The 13,214-nt window shown below is 54.2% G+C and overlaps 1 protein-coding gene across 3 annotated transcripts in view; it reads right to left on the minus strand.

The window, feature by feature from the left end:
- Nucleotides 1-3,738: 3,738 nt before the first annotated feature.
- ITGB2 (integrin subunit beta 2) overlaps nt 3,739-13,214 on the minus strand; it is a 51,802-nt gene continuing 42,326 nt past the window's right edge. For all 3 annotated transcript variants that reach the window (XM_034785668.1, XM_034785667.1, XM_034785669.1), the window contains 7 exons: nt 11,760-11,900; nt 10,393-10,577; nt 8,840-9,084; nt 7,186-7,405; nt 6,215-6,417; nt 4,820-4,986; nt 3,739-3,862 (listed from right to left, as the gene is read on the minus strand). In XM_034785668.1, the coding sequence (XP_034641559.1) occupies nt 3,797-3,862; nt 4,820-4,986; nt 6,215-6,417; nt 7,186-7,405; nt 8,840-9,084; nt 10,393-10,577; nt 11,760-11,900 (1,227 nt within the window). In that variant the 3' untranslated portion in view covers nt 3,739-3,796. The remainder of the gene's footprint in view (nt 3,863-4,819; nt 4,987-6,214; nt 6,418-7,185; nt 7,406-8,839; nt 9,085-10,392; nt 10,578-11,759; nt 11,901-13,214) is intronic.

A 13,214-nucleotide genomic window follows, 5' to 3' on the forward strand; every position in this document is an offset into this window, starting at 1 on the left:
GATGGAACATATAAACATTTGTGATTCAGACATGTTTTGCTGCCGTGCATTTCTTCAGCTAGCCAGTGCTCAGCGCTGCCTGGCCTGTTTGCGGGGTCTCCTAGCCACTAACATACCCTGGCTGGCTGGTCCCTTTGCACTGTTCTTGGAATCAGGCGCAGCGATTGCTCCCTGGGATTGTCAGTTGGTGCCTCAGTGCTAGCTACTAGCTTTTGTACCTCACTGCCGTGATTGTCCAGGCCTGGGAGAGTAAAGTGCAAAACGGGGATTAGTACTGGCCCCCGACCCTGAGACTGCACCCTCGTAGTGCCTGCTGGGGGTCTGGGCGTGGGGCAGGACTGAGTGTGAGGCTTCCTTCTTTCAAAATTGAAAACCGATTGGTTTTTTTAAATGAAATAACTTGTCAGTAGAAAGTTCCAGGATGTGCTTGAAAAGCCTGGGCCCATTTCAGCCCGTGCCCAGCAGAAAGGGAGGCAGCGGGATAATGGCCAGGCACTGCTTTGCGAGTAGCTCTCCCGAGAGACGGCATTGAGCTTCGTCTGGCTGATTTGTTTCTCTGGGCTCATGATCTCTGTGGCAGGGCGTAAGGTCTCTCAGTGCCCCCTGCTGGAGCCCCAGTGCTGCTCCAAGCAGACTGTGGGGAGAGGCTTGGGGTGTTGTGAGTTTGATCCTCGCAAGGGGCAGCTGAACCTAGAGAGAGGGGTTACTGCTTTGTTCACGTGTGCTCAGAGCAGTTTCTAGGGCTTTGGTGCTACAGGCCCAGTTCAGCAAAGCACAGCTGTAATGTTGCCCTGAAGTCAGTGGGCGGTAGCCATGTATTTAAACGAACACCTCGCATTGCTGGGATGTAACGGCCTAAGATGTGTGTAGCGTGCGGCCTGAGCCTGGGATGGGTTTCCCGGTGTGGGTTTTGGCTGCAGCCCCAGAGAGGGCTCCTGACTGTGCCTCGGCATCGCGGGAAGTTTCTCTCCAGCTGCAGAGCTCGTGGCCCACTCACTCCCTAACAGGGGCATTTGGAGCTATGCAGCATCCCAGCGCAGAGGGGCAGGCTCCCGTCCCTGAGACCACATTAACTCCCGAGCTCGGCTTGTAACTGCAGCATTGGGCACATGACCCGTTCCCCCTCTGGGAGGGGTCCTGTAAGGGACCCAAAGATTCCTGCGTCGGGGGGAAGACACACGCAGCGCAGCACAGAGGTAATACCTGACGCTCCTCCAGCTCCGCTGTGCTGTGCATACCATCCGTCAGCCTTCAAACAAGGGCCTGGCTCAACGCACCTGGTGTGGGCAGCCCGGCTTTGCCACGAGCACCCATTGCCAGCAGTCAGTCCCATGGTCCTCAGTTCTGCTGCCATCTGCGGGGGGCACATCCTCGCTGGCAGTGCGGGCCCAGATCACTTGACCGTCCAGGGTGCAATGTGTTGATGGGGGTATTGTGAGTATCACCGCTCTAGAGCCACAGTCAGGGGGGTGGTATTAGGCAGAGTCCCTTGGACCTGGCTACGCCTGCTCCACCGATGTGTGCGGGAGCTGACTGGAGTCAGCACAGGCTGGAGTGGAGCAGGAGGCGGAAGGTACAGTAACCCCCGCGGTGCTTTCACTGGCACCTTCTCCTGCCTCTCCAAGCCGCTCCAGCGCACGGGCAGACGGGAGGGGGGCTAACTCAGTAGGGGGAGGGACAGGGGACACCCAAGTCACCTCTGCCCAGGGCTTGTACTCGTATCCAGAAGAGCTGTGTGACGTGACCTGGGTTGGGCTCATCTGGCTGGATTAAATCAGTCCACTCCCTCGAGAGGCAGCCAACAGAAGGCATCACGCAGGCTGCAGACACACACTGCAGGCCAGCTGCCGGGTTTGATGTATTTTTATTAATAGACCAGAGTGGGGATGTGACATGATGCTACAGGCAAATTGTTCTCACACATAAAGCAAGTTCTAGATCGTTGTGGGTAAACTGTGGCCAGCGGGCCACTTCTGTCAGACCATTTAATTTGGCCCTCAGCTCCTCCCAGGGAGCAGGGTTGGGGATTTGCACCTCTCCGCGCGGCTCCCAGGAACAGCCGGCATGACTGCCCTCCGGCTCCTACATCGTACGTGGAGGTGTGGCCAGGCGGCTCTGTGTGCTGCCCTGTCCGCAGGCGCTGCCCCCATTGGCCACGGTTCCCGACCAATGGGAGCTTCAGGGGTGGCATCTGTGGACAGGACAGGGGGCAGAGCCGCCCGGCTCTGCCTCAGGGCCGAAGGGGGGACATGCTTCTGGGAGCTGCTTGTGGTAAGCACTGCCCGGGGCCTGCACCCTTCAGCCCCCCTCCCCATGCCCCAATCCTGATCCCCCTCCTGCCCTCCAAACCCCTCCATCCCAGCCCAGAGCCCCCCTTGTACCCCAAGCCCCACACCCCCAGCCAGAGCCCTCACCCCCATGCTCCAACAGCCTGCCCCATCTCTGATCCCCCTCCCGCCCTCTGAACCCATTGGTCCCAGCCCAGAGCACCCTCCTGCACCTCAAACCCCTCATCCCCAGCCCCACCTCAGAGCCCTCACCCTCCAATACCTCAACCCAGAGCCCCCTCCCACACCCTGAACTCCTCATTTCTGGCCCCACCCCAGAGACTGCAGTCCCAGCTGGAGCCCTCACCCCCTCCCGCCCCCCGCCCCGCAATCTCATAAGCATTCATGGCCCGCCATACAATTTCCATACGCTGATGTGGCTCTCAGGCCAAAAAGTTTGCCCACCCCTGTTCTAGATTCATACAGACTTTTACAGGCATGACCCTCTGAAATAAGAATTAGTCATTCAATGCAGCACTTCCAGCTAGCACTGAGCACGGAGACACCCCCGGGATGTGCCTGTCGCTTTCTCCTGGGGTGCGTGTGTCCGACTGACTCACTGCGAAGGGGAGGAGGATCCTTGTGAGATGGGATGAAGTTAGCGTAGAAATCTGACTGCTGCACCTGACATATTTCACATTTGGAACAGTTGTTTCCCTGCCACTAACCCATCATTGCGAAGGCTCAGACCCCAAGGCTTACGGGTGCAGCTGGGGCTGCAGACCCACTCCGAAATGCAGCAGAAAACTGAGGGGTCAGTCACTGGCAAGAGGGCAATGATTTAGGAAGATGTGGGGCACGTCGCTGACTGCTCCCTCTTTCCAGCCACCAGCATCCACCCACCCCTATGGCCACCACCCTCCCAGTGGGTTTACAGCTCTGGAGACCGGCACGTGGCCCGACCCCAGAATGACTTTAGCACTGTCTTTCCTACAAGACCTGCAATAGTTCCCGTAACAGAGCGCAGCACAGCTGGCCAGGGATTGGAGTGAGCGCAGTCTTTGAGCGGAGAGCTTTAGACTAGAAAGAAGGTGGCATCTGGTAAAATGCCAAGCGAAGATCAATATTGGGTGCAGGTTGAAAACTAGTAACAATGCAGGCTTGTTTCAAGCTCTAGCAGCAGCCAGTGCTTGCAGGTATTTGCAGCGTGAGTTGAGAGCGATGGTGGGATTGTTATCCAGGAGCCCCTGCTAATGCAAACTGATCATAATCCCACCCATCAAAGCTTATGCTGCGGCCCTCTCACAGCCCCATTAACACAGCTTGCAGGAGCCACGCAGAGGGAGGAGGTTGCTGGAGGTGCACAACACAGCCCGCTGGACAAAGCCTGCCCTTCACTGGCAGCGTCATGGAAGAAGGGAACAGCGTACAGCAGTTCTTTGCTTAGAGAATAAAATGCTGGCGCCCTTAGTTTGGTATTTCCTGGTTTAACAGCCGAGCCTTCACAGGCTGTACAGGGTAGTGCCACGTCATTCTCCATTGAATCTGGGGTTCATGACAGTGGTGGTAGCACTCTGGAAAAGGGGATTATCACCCTGGGAAGAAAAACCAGACAGGTACGTTGTTAGTGCTGCCTGGATGTACCAGAAACAGAGCCTCAGTTCACCCAGCTGGCTAAGGTTCGGCTCGAGCGAACATAACAAATGGACGGAGAGACGGGCTGCTCACGTGTGGTCCTCCCCCAGTCACGGGGAGCTTTTCCCCCACAGTTTGGTGACAGGTGAGCCATCGCTCCTCTGCTATGATGTGGACACACTGCTCCAACCCTCCAATACTCATCCTCAGGTGCAGAAGCATTTGCCCAGGTGAGAGCTTCTGGACTGTAAAGAACCTGGTACGTCCGTGGCTGTCCCTCTCAGAGGCAGTGGGCAGCCAGTGGAGCGGCTATACAATTCAGTTCTGCAACTTTTAACTTTTCAGGTCCCCATACCAGCCATGTGCCGATGATTTCTGGTTAGGGCTGCATGGGCATTTCCTCCTTCCTGCCATGAGACCAACCCGGGCATGAGAGGCAGCAGCGATGTGCAACGGGAGACATCTCCGCTAGCCAGGGGCCTCCAGATAAACCTGCTTTGGGTAAGTCTCTGGGCCCCCTGTGTCTCCCACACTGTAGAAGGGAAAGTCCACCCCATCTTGTACCCAAACCATGAGTGCCCCTTAGCATCTGTGTCTGTTCTCTCAACAGCTCCAGCCTGGGGCCATAAAGGAGCCACTGGCCCTGGTGCTGGGTTTGGGGAGGGTATAGGACACGTGAGGCCCACCAGGAATTAAAGCCTGGGAACCACTTGGCAGTGGCTTGTGTCCAGTTATTTCCCACACCTGCACGATTGCAAGAGGGCCTGAGGCCTCCCCCCCGGAGCCCACCCGCCCCACAACTAAGAATAGAAACCCGTCAGGCTGGCAGGGCTCCAAGCAGCTCTGGGGAAAAGGCAGGGCAGACGGAACAGGGCGGCTGTTTGTGGGGTGCCTCGGGAACGGCAGAGCCAGCTCACCTCGTTCCACTTGGCCTTCAACTTCTCCTTCTCGAACCTGCTGTACTCCCTGCGGTCGAACACCTCCATCACCAGCCGCCACATCACCAGGAGCAGCAGCCCAATCAGGGCCACGCCCGCGACGGTGCCGCCCACGATCGCAGCGATGTTTGGGGGCTGCGGACACTCTGGGGATCAGAGAGAGCACGGGACAGCGTTCAGCCCTGCCGCCAGCAGCCAGGCTGGTGCCACATCCAGCAGGGTGTGATGAGAGCTGGCCACACACCGAGCCCGACGGGGCCTGTTGTACTGCAGCTAGCATGGGCTGTACGCCGCCAAAACATAGCAGCAACCGCAGCACCCGGCGCCTGGCAGCGGCAGCAGGGTGCAGCTAGTCAACTGCTAGATCTGCAGGCTGCTTGCTGTTATCCCACTGGCACTCTGGGGACCAGTCTGCGGCGTCCAGCCAGCAGGGCCTGACCAGCTCCCTGGGGGTTGGGGGAGGGCCCTGCGGCTTGAATCCAGCGAGGAGCAGGACTCGGCAGGAAAGACAGAACGGGGAGGAAGGGAGGAGGTTTCAGAACCTGGTGGGAGGAAAGGAAAGGGCCATAAAGGCCTCTCTGCGCTCACCAAGGGACCCAGCGCTGGCTGTAACTGCGGGCCCCTCTGTAATAATAATAATATACAGAGATATCCTATCTCCTAGAACTGGAAGGGACCCTGAAAGCTCATCGAGTCCAGCCCCCTGCCTTCACTAGCAAGACCAAGTACTGATTTGGCCCCAGATCCCTATGTGGCCCCCTTAAGCAGGGCCAGCTCCAGGCACCAGCTTGGCAAGCAGGTGCTTGGGGCGGCCACTCCGGAGAGGGGCAGCAGGTCCAGCTATTCGGCGGACGATCCCTCACTCCCGCTCGGAGCGAAGGCCCTTCCGCCGAATTGCCGCCGCAGATCGCCATCGTAGCTTTTTTTTTTTTTTTTTTTTTGGCTGCTTGGGGCGGACAAAACCCTGGAGCCAGCCCTGCCCTTAAGGATTGAACTTACAACCCTGGGTTTAGCAGGCCAATGCTCAAATCACTGAGCTATCCCTCCCCCCATGGACCAGCACTAGCCACGCTCGTCTCCAGAACATTCTCTGTCGGGGTGACAGTGTTCTTCCCCTCCTCCCATGGGGGGCGCTGCTCTGGGACGGCGGCAGGGGACTCCCCACTGGCAAGGGCGGGGCGTGTTTCTCATGGCATCTTTACTTATTTTGAATGAAGCAAAATCCCCAATACTTTCTTTCTGTTTGAAAATTCCCCTCCTGCTGCGCCTGTAGGGGGCGCTGTATCCTCTTCTGGGTTTAGCAGGCTGGCTCTGGTGCGAAATCCACCCCACCTTACGGAGTACAGAGAGGGGTGTGGGACGAGATTCCAGTACCTTTCTTGCCAATGACTTGAAAGGAGTACTGGTCCTCCCCATCCTCCTGTCTCATGAGGTAGGTAATCCAGCAATTCTCTGAGTCCTTCTCCCGGCACTGCCGGCCGCCTGCGAACGAACTGAGTTTGGCGATGTTCGAACACGCAGCTGAGCAGTTCTTCTGAAATGGGCCGCTCTCGAACGCATGGCACTCCACACAGGAGCTAGAAGACAGACCCAGGAGGCGCATGGCTCGGACAATAGGTTGGCTGGCAGCTCAGGGATGGGGGACCCATGTGTGCGGTGGGAAGGAATATTCCCCAGCTCCAACAGGCAGTGGCCTTGGGGGCTTTGCCTTCCTCTGCAGCATGGCGTGCACGTCGCTTGCCAGGATTATCCGGGTGTAATGCATTTACCCAGCAGCTGCTTCACTAACCAACCCAGCCTAAGAGAGCAGTGTGACCCTGCTGTGCCTTGCCCCCCATTCTCTGCCGGGGGGCTGTCACACTGTGGTCTCCCGTGGGCTGCTGGGTGCAGTGTGTGGGCGCCCGGTGGTGCTGCGAGCCAGTGACATGCGGGAGGTCAGACCGGACAATCTGCTGCTCCCTTCTGGCCTTGCGCTTGGGGCTGGTTAGCTAGTGACTCAGACACACGGGGCAGGAGGAGGCAGCCTGATGGCTGGGAAGAGAAGGGGGCTATCTGGGACTGGGGTTCCACGGACTTCAGAAGCCTCCTGGGGGGGGCAGAGTTGCTGGGGGCACTCGCGGGCCAAGGGCAGCTGTAGAGCCAGGTTCTTGTGCCTCCACCCCACAACCGTGGGGCCGAAGTGGCCATTAGCACAAGCTTTCCAGACTAGCACAAAAACAGCCACCTTGGACGAGAGAGGGAAACTGCACCCGCGCAGGGCCCCTGGGCTCCCAGCACCTGCTCCGGCCGGGGGAGGCGAGAGCCTGGGGAGCAGCCTGGCTCGGGCACTTCTGCAGGTCACTTACATGTATCGGGCACAGGGCGAAGGACAGCCAGGGCACTCCTCGCAGAACGGGGGTTGGTAGCCTGGCTTACACTGGCACATATTGCACTGGCAGTGCCCACGGTTGCTGCACACTTTTCCCCGCGTGTTCACACAGCCGTCTGTAGACTTCTTGCACTGGCAAGCGCTGCCTTCGAAGCCATCTTTGCATTTGCACTCCCCGCAGTCACAGCGCCCTCTCTCTGGGGGGCAAACAGAGATTTTAGAGCCAATACCGCTGCTCTGGGACAAATCCCGTAGGCAGGTATCTGGGTGGGGCCACCGGGAGCTATGAACCTCTACAGTAACAGAAGAAGCTAGGGGCCAATCATGTGAGAGTTATGGATTCCTTCACCAGCCTGGCCTTTGCCTGCCTGGATTTTCTTCCTCACCTGACAGGCTCAGAACACATCCTTTCTTCCAGATGGGCAGGGCTTAAATGTTCAGAGTATTTCCTGGAGCCCCAGAGCTTGGGGTTTCAGCCCTGCAGGAAGCGCCAGGGCTCAGGGCTTCTGCCCCGCAGGAGGTGCCAGGACTTGGGGCTTCAGCTCAGTGGGGCGCACTGGCACTTGGGGCTTCTGCCCCATGGGAGGCACCAGGGCTTGGGGCTTCACCTTGGTGGGGTGCACCAGAACCTGGGGCTTTAGCTCTGTGGGTGCACTGGGGCTTGGGGCTTCTGGCCTGTGGGGTGTGCCAGGGCTCAGAGCTTCTGCTCTGTGAGGCGTTGCAGAACTTGGGGCTTCAGCCCTGTGGGCTTGAAAATATTTCAAGGAGCTCTGCCCCGGGCAGCTCAGGCTGAATTTAAATCCTGCACAAGGGGCCTTTCCTTCCTGGAAGCAGACGGCTTAACCTGCAAGCGCTGATTTGCTCAGCAGGGGTTCAGCCCACCTGTATCAGAGGAAGGAAACCTTCCCAAGCAGCGTCCTGCAGGACCCCCGAGTGACATGGTCTTCCAGGTAGGGGCTTTGCACCTCCTTCCCCCCACGCAGCAGGCACATTTCTACGGCATCTCACTTAGTGAACTGGGCAGCTTGGGCTGTATCAGCATAACTACTGGACATCCAGTGGAGCACTCTGCTACAGCTCGTCCCCGCAGGGCCACAAGGGACGGTGGGAAGTCAGAGGGAGGAGAAAGAGACCAGACATTAAGGCTCTCTCACTAGCTTCTCACAGCACATCCCTTGTTCGAGCACACCAAGCCCTGGGTGTTTAAGGAACGGCCTCGTGGGGAACTTGTGGAGTGGAAAGAAGCGTCTGGGATGATGTTCCCGTTACAAATATTAGCCTGCCCCAGGGCATGGAGTGTGCCGCCCGCACAGCTGTTGCTGCACTCCCCATCAGGCGATTGTGTTTGCAAAGCACTGGGAAACGGGCTGTCTCGCCTATACAGTTCCACTGGATGGCGATCCAGGGCACATGGCAGGCTAGTACGGAGGCCCTGACTGAGACTAACCCGGCTGTTTCTCTGGGATACGGCCCGGGTCTAACTCAGGAGTTTGTCTGCTAAGAATAATGCACTGATGCGTGAGTGCACAGCGGGGGCCTGCAGCCAGTGCCCCGGAGCAGGTAGCCACTGGAACAGTGGCCATAGGACGGGAAGGGAGGGGGCCAAGTCAGACCACGGAGCCGTCACTCACCTTCACCGCCGCACAACTGTCCGTTATGGACCTCGCAATTCATGTTGTCGCACTCGCAGAAGGTCCCGTAGATCTGTTTGTTGGGCGTGTCGCTGGTGTGGCAGGTGCACTGCCCACACACGCAGTCCCCCAGGCCCGAGCAGATGACTGAGGCATTGTCCTTCCGACAGCTCCCTTCCAGCTCCTTGCTGGTTTTGCCTTTTGTTTCACACTCGCAGTTCTTCCCAGTGTGGCTTGGATTGCAGCTGGTGTGAGAGGAGAGGAACCGAGAAATCAGGGTCAGTGGCAGGCGGTATGGACTGGAATCTATTACATTGGTCAGACCATCCTCAGACCTGTCACAGCAACACAAAGAGCTTGTGCCTAGGAGCTGGTTCTCAGAGATGCTGAGCACCTGAAGCCCCCTTGGTTTTCCATTGTTCATCCCTGTGACCACAGCACCCCATATTCTTCACAGTGATATAATTATGATATGAGTATTGCATAATTATGATATATTTTGTGCAAGACGGGTCATGTGAGGTATCATTGGAAAAGTTATGATTTGCTGAATATGATTATCCTGTTTCTATGCATGTATCAATTTTGTATCTAAAGTTAGCAATATTGACTACGGATCTATATGTCAATCCTGCTTACTCTGGGTGACACCTCAAACTAGCCTTTCTGGTACAACAATGAAGAAGCCAGACAGTGCTGATGGCCCATCAGCAAAGACAATGGACCCTGGAAGAACTTAACCCTCCTGTTTGAACATTCCAGACAGCCTGTAAGTAATGGCTGCTATGAATCAGCAAGGTATGCAAGGGCATGTGACCAGGCCACATGACTCTGAACTCCATCTTGGGATGTCAGTGTTTTTCCACAAACTGAATTTAGGACAAAGGGTTCCTGCCATATGCTAAAGCTCTATAAGACAGGGACTGACATCATCTGTTGTTCTTCACTCCCCACACAAGAACACTCCTGGAAACACCTGAGGAACAAAGACTGAACTGGGGGAAGTGCTGGGCTCAGGCTAAAGGGATTTCTAGCCTGAGTATGAAACACCTGGGGATTCCAAGCTGCAAAGCAAACGCAGCTCGTGCCTTAAGAATCTGCCAACCTTGTACCATCAGCCAGGGTGAGAATTAGCTAATTCATATCCAATCTTTCTAGTAGTTTAGGCTTAGTTTGCGTTTTTGTTTATTTGCTAGGTAATCGGCTTTGATCTGTTTGCTATCCCTTGTCCACTGCAGGACATCCTGACAGGCGGAACTTGGCCCATTAACTTTGTCCTGTCACGGTGACATTCACCAGTCATTGAAAATAAAACCAACCTGCTGAAAGTTCTCGTGGGAAGAAAAGAAATGGGCACATTAGATTGACTGAAGTAAGTGTCTGTGCCTCACACTTTGTGGATTTCATGGTCCCGGTGCACAAAGACTGTCCCAACATTGCCACGAATCAGCTGGCCTGGTGCTTGGAAAGCTGCCCATTCCCAGTGATCCCCAAGCTCCTGATGCGCCCTCGGACCCCCGGTTCTGTGGCCTGGTGTTACTGGGATCATTTACCTGCACGTGCCACACACAATTTTGCCGTTCCCGTTGCAGGCAGTGGGGCTCTGTTGCTCATCACAGTCACAGTCGCACCGGCCGAACAGTTCCACAGTGAGTGTGTCTGTGAAGCCCAGGGGCCGGATGGTAAAGGACTCATTTTGGATGCACTTCTTTGCTGTAACTTTCACCTGGAAAGTAATCTGGAAGGAGGTGAAGGAGCCAGGTTATGGGACTGTTTTCTAGGAAAGCATCATGGTCAAGGTGCTCAGGCTACCAGCCCTAGCCTAAATTTGCCTCTGTCCTGAAATGTCCCCTCCAGGAGACAGGTAATTTCTGGAATCGGGTCTGCGGGGTCCCTTTTCAAATCTCTCACTAGAACACAGCAGAGATGGTCAAACATTGGAATTTCCATCCTATGGGAAATGCTTCTATTTCAACATTTGTTTTTGTCCTGAATCAGGAAAAAAGTCAAAATATCAACCCCCCACCGTACACATACACACACACAAATTAGAAGTTCAGAGAAAAAAACATTAGGTCCAGAAGGGATGAAACGCTTTGTGTCAGATCAGTTTGACATTAAATAGTGTCGACTAAGCCACCATGTTGTATTGCAGGTGTCTCATGCCCCCATTCTCCTCTATGGGCCAGGCTCCTGGTTTGGACTACATTTCCCATGATACACTGCTGTCATGGGATTCCCATGATGCACCATATTAAGTGGCAAGGCCACAGTACATGGTAGGAGATAACGTCTAGCCAGAGAATCCAGTTCATAGGGGACAATGGAGGCACGAGGCACCCAGACTACAACTCCATGATGCACTCCATGAAACAGCTCATGTAGACACAGATTCAACAAACTGAAATTTTTGGTTCAGGTCAATCCAACCCAAAACAAAGTATTTAGTTTCAGTTTTTCCCAGTTGGAAACAAACAAACAAACAATCTGTAAAAATCAACGTTTTCCAATAGAAACATGTTGATTTTGCAGAAACGACATTTTCCATCAAACAAACATTTGGCTGGAGAATTCCCAGCCAGTTCTGACAGATCACACTATGAAGGCAGTCCTTCCTCAACTGCCATTCAGTGCCCAAGCCTGGGAGGGATTCAGGATTTGCAGGAGATGTTTCTGTTTTGCCAAAATTTTTTGCCGAAAAGAAACAAAGTCCCCATTTTCTGATTCTCCCTCCTGCTGTGACAGGTAACTTCAACCTTAGCTTCACCTGAACATGGCGATGGGGCAGGGAATTGGGTTCTGCTCTGAAAAGAACATATAGGATCCTGGGTTCACTTTGAGCTCTAGAACGTTAGTATTGCTCTGGATCTTTCTGTGAGAAACTAAGGTGACAGAAAGGACTGAGCCAGGGCTCTCCTACCTGATCATGGATCTTGACATCACCACATTCCCCTCTCGCGCCATCCACGGTGGTTTTTTTGCCATGGCAGAAAGAATCGTATGTGATTTTCAAAGAGTCCGGCAAGGTACCATGGTCCAGGATGACTCTGGAGGACAAGTTCTGTGAGGAAAACAAGAAAGAAAATGACACAGAAATATGTCAGCCTCACAAAAAGGGGATCAAATCTGAGAACCGCCTCAGAATAAACATTCCTTGAGGATGGCTCACCTGTGACACAGTGTATTACACCTTCTGCTTTTCCTTTAGGTGTAATTGTAATCAGTTCAATACAAGGTATGACTGAGAGGGAGGACTAGTAAATGAGATCTTAGCTCTGGTAAATGTGGTGGAAATGGGATTGCTAGGGTATGAGTCGGGATTTGGGATGTACAATCTATGCTTTGTTTTGGGGGAAGAGTGGGTCAGTCTTTCCTATCCCAGATCCATCACCCCTGCTCTGTGATAATGAGGCAACATAACTGGGAACGTCAGCTTCGACTCTGCACTGCTCCAAGTCTTTCCAGACGGGGAAATATGTCCATTATTCAATATGAGAGCACACAGTGGAAGGACAAGGAGGAACATTTTGGTTCATGCTCTGTCAGTGACTCATATTTAGTGTGAAGTTTGTGCACAGCACTTGCATGAATAATATGTCAGATACATCTCTACCCCGATATAACGCTGTCCTCGGGAGCCAAAAAATCTTACCACGTTAGAGGTGAAACCGCGTTATATCGAACTTGCTTTGATCCGCCGGAGTGCGCCGCCCCCCCCCCCCGGAGCGCTGCTTTACCGCATTATATCCGAATTCGTGTTATAGCGGGTCGCGTTATATCAGGGTAAAGGTGTACTTGGCATGTTAGAATTCTCATATACAAAATGAATGATCTGTGAGTAATTAATTGTTTGCTGCAAAAACAAAGACTGCACTAAAAAATGTGCAGGTGAAACCCATGTTAATTTCCATTGTCCCTTCCAACCTCTCAGTACTGTTTTTGAAATGTTGTATTTTGCTTCTTATTTATCCTGAGCCAGTATTGATTTTATTTGATACTACTGTATAAGAGCTTGGGATTAGTATTATTACTGGTTTACAACCCCCCTAGTGAACATGGGGCAGTGGGAAGGAAAGTCTCCCCTGTTTACAAGGAAGCAGCTTGATCACACTCTCAAGCAGCTTCCAGAACAGCCAATCGTGGAGGCAGGCACCCACAGCTGCAATCAGTAGAGAAAACAAGACCTGCTATAAAGGCACAGCACAGAGAAGGAAAGGGAAGTGGAAAGGCCTGAGGTAGCAAAGGGGTGACAACCCCACACCAGGTTGCCTTCAAGAAAATAGCCAGGAGACTGAAAGAGACTGCAAGCCCTAAAACTGATAACACTCAGTTGGATGTGATGGTCCAGGAAGTGATTTGATTAAGAAGCTGAAAC

Source organism: Trachemys scripta, chromosome 11 (assembly GCF_013100865.1).
Source record: "Trachemys scripta elegans isolate TJP31775 chromosome 11, CAS_Tse_1.0, whole genome shotgun sequence".
NCBI classification, from domain to species: Eukaryota; Metazoa; Chordata; order Testudines; family Emydidae; genus Trachemys; species Trachemys scripta.